Below are 15,663 nucleotides of genomic sequence, written 5' to 3'. Positions count from 1 at the left end.
ACGTTTTGAGAGCATCTTGCAAAACATGTAGGACCTCACAGGTGGAAAAGAATGGGAAGGGTCTAAGCTTCAGCTCTACCATTCTATGGATTTGTTCTGATTTTCTTCCTTCTCTTTCCTTAAATCCTTTCTCTGCCTCCTGTTTACTTTTCTTGTTTCTTAGGTGCTTTCTGTGAAGCCCTATAGAGAAGGGGAGTTTGGTGTAAGCTCTCTAAGGCTACTATATGCCCTGCATCCTATCACTTCCTTGCACCCCATTATCAACTCGAGCGTGGGCCAGCTGTGGATGAAGAAGATCCCCCAGATGTTGCAGATACTGGATGGTGAGGTGTTGGCTGAAAGGTGGGAGGAATGGAGCTGGGGCAGTGGGGCACACTCCAGAAAAGATGAAGTCCCAAGGTGCAGAATGGATCTTCCTTGGGGTGAGGAGAACTGGGATCAGTCTCTGTCTTTCTGAGATGCCATTTGGATAGGTCTGCTTATTTGGACCATGTTCTGCACTGAGCAGATATGAAATACAGAGTTCTGTGACTCCAGAGGTCTCAGAACACCCCCTTCTTGTGGGCAGAAGATCAGGAAAGAGTGTGGGCTTTGGAACCAGAGAGACCCAGATTTGTATCATTACTCTAAAACCTGGCAGCTGGGTGTGTCTGACCTTTGAAAAGTCCTACTTTTCCTGGAGCCTCTGTAAAGTGGGAGAACAGTTATCTTGTAGGGTCATGATGAAAAATAAATGAGATTATGGGCATAAAGCCCCTGGAATAGCATTTAAATGTTGGTTCTTTCTCCCTAACGGGGTTTCTGGTCGGGCAGATCCTCATACTCTCTCCTTTCCTAGATCACACTGAGAAGAACCTGAATCAGGAGGAGTGGGAGGACAGGCTGCTCCAGGTGTGTACTCTAAGAGACATACCTTTCTCCATACTTGCTTTCTTTTCCCTCTTCAGGACCCTGAGGGAGAAGAGGCCCCAGACCCCCCTGAGACTGAGACATGATTGAGGGACCCCCCTACTCAAGAGACTTCTTTCTGGGTACCCTTGACTCCTGGCCTCTGCATCAGGATCTTTGACTATATCCTAAGCCTTAACTTACCCTCCACACCCTCAAAATCCTACTGTCAAGAAAGAGGAAGGGAATGGGGCCATAGCTTTGTGTCCTTGGGCAAGTCATTTAGCCTTTGCAGGCATCAGTTCCTTCATCTGGAAAAATGGAAATAATTCCTCCCAGAATTAAATAGGATAACATAGGAGAGGGAGAGCCTTGTAAACTGTAAAGGGTTTCACACATATGGTTGGCATTACCATCATTGTCACTATACTGCCATTCTCCAGCCCTGACTAACCCCCTTAGGTACTTCAGGTCTTCCCCATTTCTTGAGCTGTTTTTTCATATTTACAGACCATTTCTCCTTGTCTTTTGCTTCTTTCTGACCCACTTGCACGAGGCAGAAAAGCCTGGCCACTGTTCTCTGTGGTCCTCTTCTCCCTTCCTCTTACTCAGTTTTCAAGTCAGTCATTAGTGGCCATTGATGATGACAGCTGGCTGGAGCAACTCATCAAGGTTGTCTTGGAGAGGATAAATTATTTCAGCGATGATGAGGAGAAGGTATGTGTGTGTGTGTGTGTGTGTGTGTGTGTATGCAGGTGGGGCATACCATGCAGCCGGGGGTGGTTGTTGCAAGGAGGAAAATGGGAGTGAAGGGTGGTGTCGAGGAGCTTGGTGGGCAAGGAATACAGAAATGTACTTGAAGTACAGGTCTTGTGAGAAAAGCCAACACATGTTTCTGGGCCTTGGGGAATGGAGAGATGGGGAGGACAAGGAGCTGGTGGACACACAGGAACAGCAAAAATATTGATGTCTTACATTTGCTTAGAGTTTTAGATTTTATCAAGAACTTTGTCATCTGTTGTTTTAACTGAGCCTCCCAGTAATTCAGAGGTCAAATAATAGAGCTGGTACTTGGTTGCAGTGGAAAGATTATTGACAGATCAAAAAGATTGAAACAAGTTAGTCCAAAGTAATATTTGAGGGAATACCACAGATTAGGGACTGTGTGTGATGTTGGGGCTGCAGAGTTGACTGAGGAAGAGGGGCTCCTTTGCTCACAGAGCTCAAGATCTGTGCTGGTGAAAGCTTTGTTCACATCCTGGTTTTTCCTGTGCTCCTGGTGCAGTCTGGGTCGAGTGTCTTAGCCTTTGTGAGATTTCAGTTGCCTTACTCGTGCAGTGGCAAAAACAACTTCTATTTCACAGGAGAGTGGGTTAGGATAGACAAAGATATCTGTGCAAAAGACCAAGTAACCAAGAAAGCTCATTGTCCCTATTCACAGATGGAGAAACACAATCTAGAGGATTCAGAGTCTTTAGCAAATTATTGGTAAAGTTAGCACCTGAATTCAGGTTCCTTGATTTTTTATCTTGTTTTCCTGTCACTGAGCAACACTTTATTTGGGCTTTGGGATATCTCCCAGGGAAGAGGCTTTATTTTGAAGACTGATTATTAGTTCTCTAATTACTAACAAGTATTTATGAAGCACCTGCTATGTGCAAAGCTTTATAGATGGCAAAATGAAGCAAGCAGGAATTCTGATTTTATCAATTAAATTATTAAAAATATGTACTAAATGCCCACACCACAGCAGGCATGGAGTAGGCACAGAGCACTCATGTAAAAGACACTGACTCGGCCTTCAGGAAATCACTGTCTGCTTGAGTGAACAGAGGAGAGAGTGGACAATCATAGTAAGTGTGGTGTCAGGATTGGAATGTGCACTGTATGCTTAAGAGCACAGAGAAGAGCTGTTTACTTAGCCAGTGGGGGCTGGCCAGATCACTTTCTCAAAAGTGGTCTACCATCTCTGTTTCCTCAAGACTGTCCCGGTTTTAGCTCTGAAAGTCCAGCATACTAGGAAATGTCTCAGTCCTCGGCAAACTGGGAAGATCAGTCACTCTAGAGAAGAATTAATAAGTCTGGGAAGCTGAGTAATCTGCCAGCTAAGCAGTAATTTGCTAGCTAAGCAGAGAAGCAGGTGATTTAGGTTAGGTTTCATAGAAGCAGAGCCTAAGGTGGGATTCCTTGCCAAGTGATTTAGCAAGAAGGTGCTCTCAGGAGATGCTGTGATTAAGTAAAGGAAGGATGATAGGAAGAGGAGAGGCTGAGCAAGGATGTAGGGAGACCTGGATGGAAACTACACTGCAGAGTCTATCCTGCTTAAAGACAAGTAAGGGGGGGGGGCTTTTGTACCTCCCCACCCTCCACCTCTCTGCCACTGCTCCAGGCTCCCATGGTTAGTATGGGGCAGGGATAGGAGAGAGAAGAATGTAACTCTCAAGTATCTCCAGGCAAGGAGGCCTGAAAAGGCTGCCAGGTGGGCACTGCTCACAAGGGTACCTACAGCCAGGGAAGGGAAAGAAACCCCTGGTCTGGACAATGCATTTACTAGGGGAAGAAAAGGTGCCCAACCAGCAGGGGCTTCTAGGGGGAGAGTTGACACATTCATTGAACATCTGGTATACCCTGGTTTTCTACTGTGTTAGCACTGGAGCAGAGCAATGAACAGCACATACATTGCTCCTGAGCTTTATTCTCATTGTAGATAAGAGATTGGGTCAAGTTAAGAACTAACAAACACATAAACAAGATGACTAGTGATTGTGATAAAGCTTTGAACAAGAGAGGCAGGACGGTGAACTAGAGAGGAGTTTAGTTGGTTACAAAAGGCTCAACGAACTAGGGTCAGAAAGATGAGAGTGAGACAGCATTTTGAAGAACCCAAGGAAGATTCCAGACAAGGGAAACAGGAAATGCAGAAACCCTGAGGTAGGAAAGTGTTTGAGTACATAAATATGGATATTACAAGGTAGACAGGGCAAGGCATAGTAACAAGGATAAAGGTTACTGAAATTCAGAAGAGGGAGAGATAAAGATTACATAAAAATACTTTTTTGATTATGCTATTTTAATTTTAAAATTATGCAAATTTAAGGAACTGTTTCTAATGTTAATTTTTTCAAGTGAAGCTGTGTTATTAAAATTTACCTTTTATTTTTTTAATTACTTTTTTTTTCAAGTATAACCAACATATAGTGTTATTTTAGTTTCAGGTGTACAATATAGTGATTCTATAATTCTATGCATCTCTCAGTGCTCATCAAGATAAGTTCACTCTTAAGTCCCCCCACCCACCTCCCCTCTGGCAACCATCAGTTTGTTCTCTGTATTTAAGAGTCTATATTTTGTTGGTCTCTTTTTTCTATGTTCATTTGGGTTTCATTTCTGAAATTCTGCATGTGAGTGAAATCATATGGTATTTGTTTTTCTCTATTTCACTTGGCATTATACCCTCTAGGTCCATCCATGTGGTTGCAAATGGCAAGATTTCATTCTTTTCTTTCTTTCTTTCTTTTTTTTTTTTTTAAGATTTTTATTTGTTTATTCATGAGAGACAGAGAGAGAGAGAGAGAGAGAGAGAGAGAGGCAGAGACACAGGCAGAAGGAGAAGCAGTCTCCATGCAGGGAACCTGATGTGCGACTCAATTCAGGAACTCCAGTATCAGGCCCTATGCTGAAGGCAGTGCTAAACCGCTGAGCCCCCCCGGGGTTCCCAATTTCATTCTTTTCAAGGCTGCATAATACCCCATTCCACATCTTTATCCATTCATCTATCAATGGATTGGGTTGCTCCCATATCTTGGCTATTATAAATAATTCTGCAATCAACATTAGGGGGAATATATCTTTTTGAATTAGCGAATTCATTTTCTTTGGGTAAATACCACATTACAGAGTCTATCCTGCTTAAAGACAAGTGAGTAGTGGGATTGCTGGATTATAGGGTTAGTCTATCTTTAATTTTTTGACGAATGTCCATACTGTTTTCCACAGCGGTTACACCAGTTTGAATTCCGACCAACAGTGCACAAGGATTCCTTTTCCTCCCCATCCCTATAAACTCTTGTTATTTCTTGTGTTTTTGATTTTAGCATTCTGACACATGTAAGATGTGTCTCATTGTGGTTTTGATTTGCATTTCCCTGATAATTAATGATGTTGGTCATCTTTTTAAAATTTTTTTTAATTGGAGTTCAATTTGGCTGTTGGTCATATTTTCATGTGTTTACCCACCATATATATGTCTTCTTTGAAAAGATATCTATTTAGGTCCTTTGACCATTTTTAATTGGATTATTTGCTTTTTTGGTGTTGAGTTATATCAATTTTTAATATACTTTGGATATTAACTCCTTATCAAATATATCATTTGTAAATATCTTCTCCCATTCAATAGGTTACATTTTTGTTTTGTTGATGGTTTCCTTCACTGTGCAGATTTTTATTTTGGCGTGGTCCCAATAATTTAATTTTGCTTTTGTTTACCTTGCCTGAGGAGACATATCTAGAGAAATGTTTCTATGGCTGATGTCAAAGAAATTACTGCCTGTGTTTCCTTTCAGGAATTTTATGGTTCCAAATCTTACATTTATGTCTTAAATCCACTTTGAGTTTATTTCTGTGTATGGTATAAGAAAGTGGTTCAGGGGATTCCCTGGATGGCTCAGAGGTTAAGCGCCGCCTTCAGCCCAGGGCATGGTCCTGGAGTCTCAGGATCTAGTCCCACATCAGGCTCCCTTCATGGAGCCTGCTTCTCTCTCTGTCTCTCTGTGTCTCTCATGAATAAATAAATAAAAATATTTAAAAAAAAAGAAAGTGGTTCAGTTTCATTCTTGTGCATTAGCTATCCAGTTTTCCCAACATCATTTGTTGAAAAGACTGTCTTTTTCCCATTGTATATTCTTGACTCGTTTGTCATAGATTAATTGACCATAAAAATGTGGGTTTGTTTCTGGACTCCCTATTCTGTTTTATTGGTTTATGTGCCTATTTTTGTGCCAGTACCATACTGTTTTGATCACTACAGCTTTATAGTAAAGTTTGAAATCTGGGATTGTGATACTTCCCACTTTGTTCTTTTTCAAAATTGCTTTGGCTAATTCTTTTTTTTGTTTGTCTGCTTTTTTTGTGTGTGATTCTATACAAATTTTAGGGTTGTTCTAGTTCTGTGACAAATGCTGTTAGTATTTTGATGGGGGTTGTATTAAGTTTGTAGACTACTTTGGCTAATATGGACATTTTAACAATATTGGTTCTTCGGATCCATGAGCATAGAATATCTTTGCATATTTGTGCCATTACCATGATACCAAAATTAGCTAAGGGCATTATAGAAAAAGAAAACCACAGGCCAATATCTCTGATGAACACAGATGCAAAAATGCTTAGAAAAATGTTAGCAAACAGAATCCAAAATCATTCACCATGATCAAGTGATATTTATTCCAGGGATGCAAGGGTGGTTCAATATTCACAAATCCATCAACATGATGTTTCACATTAATAAGAGAAAGGATAAAAACCATACAATCATCTCAATAGATGCAGACAAAGCATTTGACAAAGTACAACATCCATTCATGATAAAAACTCTCAAAGTAAATTTAGAAAGAACATATTTCAACATAAGACAAACCATATATGATATATGATGGCTAACATCATACTCAATGGTGAAAAACTGAGAGCTTTTCCCCTAAAACCAAAAACAAGGATATCCACTCTCACCGCTTTTATTCAACGTAGTGCTGGAAGTCCTAGCCACAGCAATCAGACAAGAAAAAGAAATGAAAGCCATCCAAGTGGGCAAGGAAGAAGCAAAACTTTCATTATTTGCAGATGACATGATCTTATGTATAGAAAATCCTAAAGACTCCACCAAAACATTTACTTGAACTGACAAATGAATTCAGTAAAGGATACAGAATTAATATACAGAAATATGTGGCATTTCTTTTCACTTAATGAAACATCAGAAAGAGAAATTAAGAAAATAATCTTGGGATCCCTGGGTGGCGCAGCTGTTTAGCGCCTGCCTTTGGCCCGGGGCGCGATCCTGGAGACCCGGGATCAAATCCCACGTCGGGCTCCCGGTGCATGGAGCCTGCTTCTCCCTCTGCCTGTGTCTCTGACTCTCTGTCTCTCTCTCTCACTGTGTGCCTATCATAAATAAATAAAGAAAATTAAAAAAAAAGAAAATAATCTCACTTACAATTGCAAGAAAAATAAAATACCTAGGAATAAATTTAACCAAGGAGGTGAAAGATCTGTTCTCTGAAAGCTATAAAACACTGATGTAAGGAACTTATTTCCTAGCTAGAAATGAGAAATATGGGGATCAGAGTGAGTTCCTAAAGGGATGATCCATATCCTAAAAGGCTGAGAAATTAGAAATACAGCTTTCTCTTACCTCTAGCTTCAGGGATGCAATGGTGGTTCCTTTGCCTACTGAGCCCATGCTCTGTAGGATTACTGCCTTATCCGGATTTTCCCAGAGAATAGGAGGTCCAGTGTGGAGGATGGGGCAGTGAGGAAGGTGCTGGCTGAAGTTTCAAACAAGTTTGGGAAATGGCTATCCCCCAAGCTACCTTAACTCCATTCCAAGCTATGCATGACCCTGCACTTTCACTTCTCCTAGGCTTTTCTATATAAATTCTTTGGATTCACCCTGCGGACCTCAAGGAATATGAAACTGATAAAGATGATGATCTCTTCCATCCTACAAACTGTCCACGAAGAGCTGCAGGAGAGGGAGGTGAAGTGGAAGAACTGGCAAAGGAGAAACATTTTTCCTTTAAGACACAGGATGACAAAGTAGTTAAAAGCTGAGACCTGGCAAGCTAGACAATCTGGGTTGGAATTCCAGCTCTGCCACTTTTAGTGTGCCCTTGGACAAGTTATTTATTATTATTATTTTATGTTTTGAATCATTTTAGGAAGTTGCAGTCATGATGCACATTTACCCCTAAATACTTTAGGGTATACTGCCTAAAAATAATGATATTCTCTTACATAATCAGAACACAGTGGTCAAAATTAGGACATGAATATTGCTATTGTACTATTATCTAATTTATAGACCTAATCAGAAAATGGCCAAATGCCCTACCATTGTTTTTTTACAGCAAAAGAAAAACATTTTTTTCCCTCTGGTGTGGGATCTAATTTAGAATCAAATAATGCATTTAGTTATCATTTATCTTTAATATATTCTTTAAAGGTTTTATTTATTTATTCATGAGAGACACAGAGAGAGGCAGAGACACAGGCAGAGGGAGGAAAAGCAGGCTCCATGCAGGGACCCGGATGTAGGACTCAATACCGGAACTCCAGGATCACGACCTGAGCTGAAGGCAGACGCTCAACAGCTGAGCCACCCAGGCTATCTTTAATATTTTTAATCTGGAACAGTTCCTCAGTTTTTATTTTTCACGATCATGACATTTAAAACTGTATGGACCATTTATTTTGTAGAATGTAGCTCATTTTTGGTTTGTCTCATATTTCCTCATGATTAGGCTTAGATGATGTATTTTTGGTGGGAATACCATGGAATCTGTGTTATAGGATGACTTTCAGGATTAAAAATGTAAAAGCTCCTAGAACAATGCCTGGCACACAAGCACTCTCTATGTGTTGCTTACTGATAGAATTGGTGCCCATGCTCTCAGGCATCACCTCTTCAATACCCCTTCCCTCCCAGATTCTCAGAGCATCCATCACCATCATGACTACCAAGCCCAAGATGCAAACAGAATCATTGAGGAGACAGACATGTATAGGAAGAAAATAGCTGACTACACAAAATAGCCTTACTAAAGGCAACATGAGTGGTCACAGACACATAAAGTGGCTGCGTGTGGTGGTAGGGACTTGGGCTAGTTGGATCTAGATTAGGAGAAGGAGGGAAGTGGGCATTCCCACATGACATGATATCCCAAGACAAGACTCAGGAGCAAGAACTTAATTAGACTGTTTCCAGTGAGAGCTATAGAATCCCCAAGCTTCCCTTGCTCTTGGCACCCACTCAGTCATCTGTCCCCATGACAGCATTTTTCATTTAGTTGTCCTTCCACTACGTCCCACAAGACACATGCAGGAACTCCTTCCTTTCTCTCTCCCCAACTCTAGACAGGACACCTTTCCACCTGCCCATTTTAGTCGGTTACTGCTGTTTCCTGTTCTCCTGGGTTAGAAATATTGGCATTGTCTTCTCTCTTCCATTTCCTCTGATCATCCATCCAGTTCTGTTGATAATATGCCTTGGATTTGCTCTTCCCTTCTGTTCCCTCCTCACAACCCTTCTCTGAATTACTAGTGCCTATAAGTATTCTTTATCCTGCAGTGTTCCATATGATAATCCTAAAATTTTGCAAATCTGTGACTCTAGGATAATTTGCTTTTCCCCCATGCATTAGGCACCAAAGAAACCTCTACTGAATTCATAGGTTAATTCATATACATATGAGGGCCCACAGTTCACAAACATTATGGGGGATGGTTCTCCTCTGGTCCATGATACTTAGAAGGGCTTTTCTGGGTGTTGTTAATTAGTATGAAAAATACAAGAATCAGACTCTTGAATTTTGACAAGCCCTGTGTGTCTTTATTGATCTATCTTTTAGAGGTTGTTTTTTTTTTTTTTAATCATAAATGTGCTCTTTAATCCCCATCCTCTAATTCCCCTATCCCCCTACCTACCTCCTCTCTGGTAGCCATCAATTTTTTTTCTCTATAATTAAGGGTCTGTTTCTTGTAATTTGCTTCTAGAATTACTTCTTGCAAGGATGGTTTGTTCTCCATCTGGATTTATGTAGTTCAAGTCAGGGGAACCAAATTTTCCTTCCATTTCTTTTCTTTCTTTTTTCTCTCCCCTCCTCTCTCTAAATCCCTGGTTCTGGGAGAGCACAAAGAGTGCCTGTCTAACCCTTAGCTGTGGCAAGAGGTTGAAGCTATCCCCATTACAGGGCATTGCTGTGGCGCTCAGTATCGTGTCCATGAAACATCTGAAGATAGTCCTGGACCAACTGCAAGTATATAGTGCTGTCCTCACTGACAAGGACTCATCATTCATCCTCAAACTAATGAAGGTGATGGCATTCCTGGGAGCTCTGCCAGCCTCCCACACAAAACCTTCTGAGGCATCCCCATTTCCCTAGACTCCCCACTTCTCTGAGGCCTGTGACTCACCTATAGATGCTTCTATTACCCTCTGACCAACTGTGGGGAAATTGCATCCTCTTCTCCATTTTCCACACTCCCTTATGCCCAAGCTTCAGGCCCTTGTATCACCAGCTGTACCACCTTTCTCCCAGCTGTTCACCATTCCACAACCTTGTCTTCCCTTCTGTGCCATCTAGCCAATCCATTTCCCCATCAGGCAAGGAGGATAAGATGAAGAGAAGGCAAGTTTTCCATTCCTCCTACAGGAACATCAGCGAAGGGAATGGGGGCTGGTCTGTAACATCATCTACTTAAGCTACAGCAAGATTATTTTAGAGAGCAAGGGAGACATCTTCACACATTTAGATGGCATCCTGGCCATGGTCCTGCAACACTACCACAACTGCATTATGGAAAAGGTATTTCATGCTTTCTTTACTTCTCCAGTGTCCCATCCCTGCCTTCTTTACCCTTCCCCTCCAAGAAAATGATGCCTGGCCTTGAATGGAACTAGGGAGTGGAGCTATTACAATTACTTCAGGGGAGGTAAGAGGGAGCCCCTAAATATCTTTCCTGCCTTTGCCATTTGTCCAGAGCATGTGCCGTGAGGGTAGGATAAGAAGTCTTTCCCATTCCCTGTTCATTTATCATCCAACTAGATATCTTTCAGGAGAACTTACTGAGTAAAAAGACAATAACTTGAGAGATAAGGAAGCTAGCTATATCTATCCTAATTTAAGAGTAAATATGAGATGGGAGCTCCAGAAACAGGTTATTAAGAGGGATGCCCCTTCCCCCATAAAGACACCACAGAGGGAAGATGCAGGATCTCAGCCTAGGGGAGGCTATAGATGCCTTAGCTTCTCATCTCCCAGATTTTTTGTGTAGGTAGTTTTCCCTTGCCCCAGGATCATTCCTACCTTGGAAATCTCTGAGCATACTGGTTGGTTCAGGATAAGAACCTGAAACTGGAGTACCTGGATGCCCTGACCAAGCTAACAAACATCCTGAGCAGCCACCCCATGGCCTTTCAATTCAAGTTCCCTCAGAAACTAGAAATTGTAACCTTCATGATGGTAAGTACAACTTAGGAGGATGGAGGTGGAAATGCACAGAGGAGGGAGGATGGGTCTTCATGGAACTTCCATTGGCAATGCTCCTAGGCTTGGCCTGGAAAATAAAAGTCCAGATTTACCAGTGTCTTTTTCTACCTAATTTTCCCTTTCCCATCCTCAAAGTAGCTGTGAGTATTGTGGGGAAGGTATGGTGGGGAATAGGAGAGAAGTGCTGTCCCTCAGAGTCTTTGGAAGTCCCTGAAAATTCTAGGTTCCGGTTTCTTGTGAATACAACCTGGGTTGGGAGGAGGGGGAGGAAGGCAAGAAAAAACGTGTTCACCTGTTGGTCTCTGGGGTGGGGATTGGATGGGTGTGTTACAGGAGTTAATCAGGGAGGAGCCGTTGAATTCCATCTCTAGCTCCATTAGGCTGAAGGCAATGAACATCATTATTGACTTCAGGTAACAATGTTAGCCACTCTGTCTTCCTCGCTCTGGCTAAATATCAGTTATTTATTCCCTGATCTGTCCCTACCTCTTATTTTCTGCTTCTGCTTCTAGTAAGTCCAGGTCGTAGTAGACATCTACTGGACAGTGTCTGCCCCTTTTTTTAGCCGAGGTTTTTTGGGTGGGATTTTTGGAGCACCTGGCAGAGACTGCTTCTCCCATCTGCACAGACATTTACTCTTGCTTCTGGTCCAGGCTTTCTTCTGCTTTCAGGGCTGTCCCTGACTAAACACTTCCATATCTATCACTGAGCATCTCCCCGTTCCCTCAAAATATTTGGGGAACCAAAAAGTGATATATCATCCCAAAATATCAGTACCCTTTTGTAGTAGTTCCTCTTTCCCTTTGTCCCTTTCTTTCCATCTTCCTGGTATTTTTATTTTTTAAATATTTAAGAAAGAGAGAGAGCACAAGTAGGGGGAGCAGCAGAGGGAGAGGGAGAAGCAAGCTCCCCATGGAGCAGGGAGCCCGATGTATGGCCAATCTCAGGACCCTGGGATCATGACCTGAGCTGAAGGCAGATGCTTAACCAACTGAGCCATCCAGCTGCCCCTCCCTGGCATTTTAAAACTTTTCTTACTGTTAACTCCTTTTCTTCTTTTGTTACTTTTTCTTCTGGTAATTTCTTATTATCACCTGTCCCTCTGTCTCCACCATCTCTCTCTGCCCTTCCTCAGCTGTTTTTCCTGGCCATTGATGTCTGGTTACATGTTTGCTACTTCTTCTTGGATCTTAGGAAGCTCCATCCCCTTATGGAGTTGGAAGAAAGAACAGAGCTACTCCGAACATGCTATAAGAGTGTGCTCTGCCTGCCATCCACAGAAGTTTTACAGAAGGAGGCATCCAGTTTGCAGGAGGCCCAGGCCACTGTGGTAATTAACTCTTTGATGTTTGTCTCATTTTATTCAGCTTTTATTTTTGAGAGGATGAGAAGTATAGGTTTGGTGGTTACATGTAAGGCTCTTCCACCTTATTTGCTAAAAACATAATCATTCAAAGAAGTTACTAGATTTTAAAGTCTGAACACTACTCACGAGATGTACTTCCTTCTTGAGAGTACTCACTGATTACGACTGTCACCACTTTACTATTCTGGCCCAGAGGTGGACACTCAATTCTTTCATTTTTAACTGTTGTACAATTGAGACCAGATTGGAAGGTTCAAACGTGATTTTCCTAAAGGTCCATGGGTAAATAAGTTCAGAGCATTCCAGGTGCAAGAAAGGTGAATCCACTTTCCAGAGGGCCTGCAGTGTTTCCTTAAGAGATGGAAGAGGAATTCACTTTTCTAATTTGCACTTGCATGTTTACTTCCTAGGAATTCTTTCATGTTCTCTGTTTACTCCTTTACCTTGATTGGTCTTGTTTTATTGATGCCACAACTCTTGATTTTTTTTTTGAGGATATTAATAAGAATATTTAAAAATAGAAGTTCATATTTACTGAATTAATTTAGTTTTCTTTAGGGTCAGTTGATCTGTTTAGTTATTCGGGCCTTTTCATCAGCTGTCTGGTGGTCCTTCTTTGTTAGTTCACATTTATTTATGTTATGAAGGTAGGACTGGTACATAAAAAGAAAGCTGAGGTGGATTTACTCTGCTTGTATTCCCATGAGGCCTTCCTCAGTATAGGCCTTCCTCAGTATAGGTATGGTTAAGGAAGGAAGGTATTATGACAGGATTTGCCCATGTTTGGGGCAAGCTGGGAACTACCAGTCCACTAGCACAAACTGCACATCAGGCAGACATTTGTGCTCTGCTGAAAGCAACAGAGGAATATGTTCAAGTTAATAGTGGAGAAAATAGCACTTGAAATGTTAGGGGGAGACTTGCGGAGCAGAATTTCTCAAGGAAGCTTTCTAGGAGAGCTAGAGCACTGAGCTAAGTTTAGAAGCATAGATGTGGTTGACATCTCAGCAACTCTTTGAGTTCTCTCTTCTCCCCTCAGGATTTGTTCAGGGAGACCCTGCAATCTCTACTAAGGCTAATGGAGACACTTATTGTTGAGATGCCCTCTCGGATCCAGCACTGCTTAGAGGTCAGTGGGAAGGAGCCCCTGAAATTGGTGTATTGGTTTCCTAAGGCTGCCATAATAAAGTACCACAATTGAGTGGTTTCAAACAACAGAAATAATATTCTCATACGGTGGTAAAGTCTGTTAGTTCCAAATCAAGGTATCAGCAGGGTTGGTTCCTACTGGTGGCTCTGAAGGAGAATCTGTTCCATACATCTCTCTTAGCCTCTTCCTGGCAGCCCATGGTGTCCCTTGATTTATAGTATGTATAGTACCCATTCCATGTATGAGTGAGATCATATGGCATTTGTCTTTGACTTATTTTGCTTAGTATTATATGCTCTAGATCCATCCATGTTGTTATAATAGCAAGATTTCATTCTTTTTTTTTTTACAGGTGAATAATACTTCACTGTGTGCATGTGTGTATGCGTATATGTGTGTGTGTGTATCTCATATCTTCTTTATTCATTCATCTAACGGTAGACACTCATGCTGCTTCCTTAATTTGGCTATTGTAAATAATGCTGCAATAAATATATGGTGCATATAATCTTTCAAATTAGTGTTTTTGTATTTTGGGGGTAAATACCCAGTAGTGTGATTACTGGATCATAGGATAGTTCTATTTTTAATTTTCTGAGGAAACATCATACTGTTTTCCATAGTGGCTGCACCAGTTTGCATTCCCACCAACTGTACGCAAGAATTCCCTTTGCTCTACATCCTCACCAACACTTGTGTCCTGTATTTTTTATTTTAGTCATTCTGACAGGTGTGAGGTGATATCTCGTTGTAGTTTTAATTTGCATTTCTCTGATGACGAGTGATGTTGAGCATCTTTTCATGTGTCTTTTAGCCATCTGCATGATTTCAAATATGTCTTCTCATTTTTAATTGGATTAGTTGTTTGTGTGTGTGTGTGTGAAGTTGTAGAAGTTCTTTATAAATCTTGGATACTAACCTTTTATGGGATATATCATTTGCATATATCTTTTCTCATTCCACAAGTTGCCTTTTAGTTTTGTTAATTGTTTCTTTTGCTGTGCAGAAGCTTGGTTTTTGTTTTGCTTTGTTGATGTAATCCCAATAGTTTAATTCTGCTTTTGTTTCCCTTGCCTCAGAAGACATATCTAGAAAAATATTGGTACAGCTGATATCAGAGAGATTACTGCTTGTGGCTCTCTCTTAGGATTTTTATGGTTTCAGGTCTCACATTTAGGTCCTTAATCCATTTGAATTTATTTTTGTATATGGTGTAAGAAAGTGGTCCAGTTTCATTCTTTTGCATGTAGCTGTCAGTTTTCCCAACACCATTTGTCGAAAAGACTATCTTTTCCCCATTGCATATTCTTGCCTCCTTTGTCAAAGATTAATTGCTGTATAATTATGGGTTTATTTCTGGGTTTTCTATTCTGTTCTATTGATCTATATGGCTTTTTTGTGTGCCAGTACTATGTTGTTTTGATAACTACAGCTTTGCAGTATAATTCCAGCTTTGAAATCTGGAATTACAATACTTCAGTCTTTTTCTTTTTCAAGCTTGCTTTGGCTTCTTGGGGTCTTTTGTGGTATGGATTTGTATGGATACAAATTTTAGGATTCTTGTTTTAGTCCTGTGACAAATGCTGCTGACATTTTGATAGGGATTGCATTAAATCTTTAGATTACTTTGGGTAGTATGGACATTTTAACAATATTGGTTCTTCCGATCCATGAGCATGGAATATTTTTCCATTTGTCTGTGTTATTCCAATTTCTTTCATCAGTGTTTTATAGTTTTCAGAGTTCAATTCTTTCATCTCTTTGGTTAAGTTTATTTCTAGGTATTTTATTATTTTTGGTGCAATTATAAATTAAACTGTTTTCTTAATTTCTCTTTCTTTTTTAAAAAAAGATTTTATTTATTTATTCTTGAAAGAGAGAGAGAGTCAGAGACACAGAGGGAGAAGGAGGCTCCATTCTGGGAACCTGATGTGGGACTTGATCCCAGGTATCCAGGATCATACCCTGGGCTGAAGGCGGCGCTAAACTGC

At 40.9% G+C, this 15,663-nt stretch overlaps 1 protein-coding gene and 1 long non-coding RNA gene across 26 annotated transcripts in view; one reads left to right on the top strand and one right to left on the bottom strand.

The window, feature by feature from the left end:
- LOC102156193 (maestro heat-like repeat-containing protein family member 1) overlaps positions 1–15,663 on the top strand; it is a 74,841-nt gene that overhangs the window by 24,078 nt on the left and 35,100 nt on the right. For 17 of the 19 annotated variants that reach the window (XR_005379720.1, XM_038576424.1, XM_038576422.1 and 14 more), the window contains 10 exons: positions 164–323; positions 839–891; positions 1,501–1,605; positions 7,529–7,645; positions 9,858–9,980; positions 10,320–10,472; positions 11,007–11,129; positions 11,490–11,569; positions 12,351–12,486; positions 13,562–13,651. Coding sequence is in view for 18 of the 19 variants with exons in the window: in XM_038576424.1 (XP_038432352.1) it covers positions 164–323; positions 839–891; positions 1,501–1,605; positions 7,529–7,645; positions 9,858–9,980; positions 10,320–10,472; positions 11,007–11,129; positions 11,490–11,569; positions 12,351–12,486; positions 13,562–13,651 (1,140 nt within the window). In the remaining variant the exon portion in view is untranslated. The remainder of the gene's footprint in view (positions 1–163; positions 324–838; positions 892–1,500; positions 1,606–7,528; positions 7,646–9,857; positions 9,981–10,319; positions 10,473–11,006; positions 11,130–11,489; positions 11,570–12,350; positions 12,487–13,561; positions 13,652–15,663) is intronic. The other 2 variants (XM_038576420.1, XM_038576419.1) reach the window with 2 other exon arrangements.
- The window catches only part of LOC102156128, a 50,108-nt gene continuing 41,434 nt past the window's right edge, over positions 6,990–15,663 (bottom strand). For 4 of the 7 annotated variants that reach the window (XR_005379722.1, XR_005379725.1, XR_005379729.1 and 1 more), the window contains one exon: positions 7,075–11,223. This is a non-coding gene — a long non-coding RNA (uncharacterized LOC102156128). Of the gene's footprint in view, positions 7,051–7,074; positions 11,224–15,663 lie in introns of those variants that run through there. The other 3 variants (XR_005379727.1, XR_005379724.1, XR_005379726.1) reach the window with 3 other exon arrangements.

Source organism: Canis lupus, chromosome 27 (assembly GCF_011100685.1).
Source record: "Canis lupus familiaris isolate Mischka breed German Shepherd chromosome 27, alternate assembly UU_Cfam_GSD_1.0, whole genome shotgun sequence".
Lineage (NCBI taxonomy): Eukaryota > Metazoa > Chordata > Mammalia > Carnivora > Canidae > Canis > Canis lupus.
The sequence above is the reverse complement of the archived record's forward strand: the minus strand, read 5'-3'. Positions and strand labels throughout refer to the sequence as shown.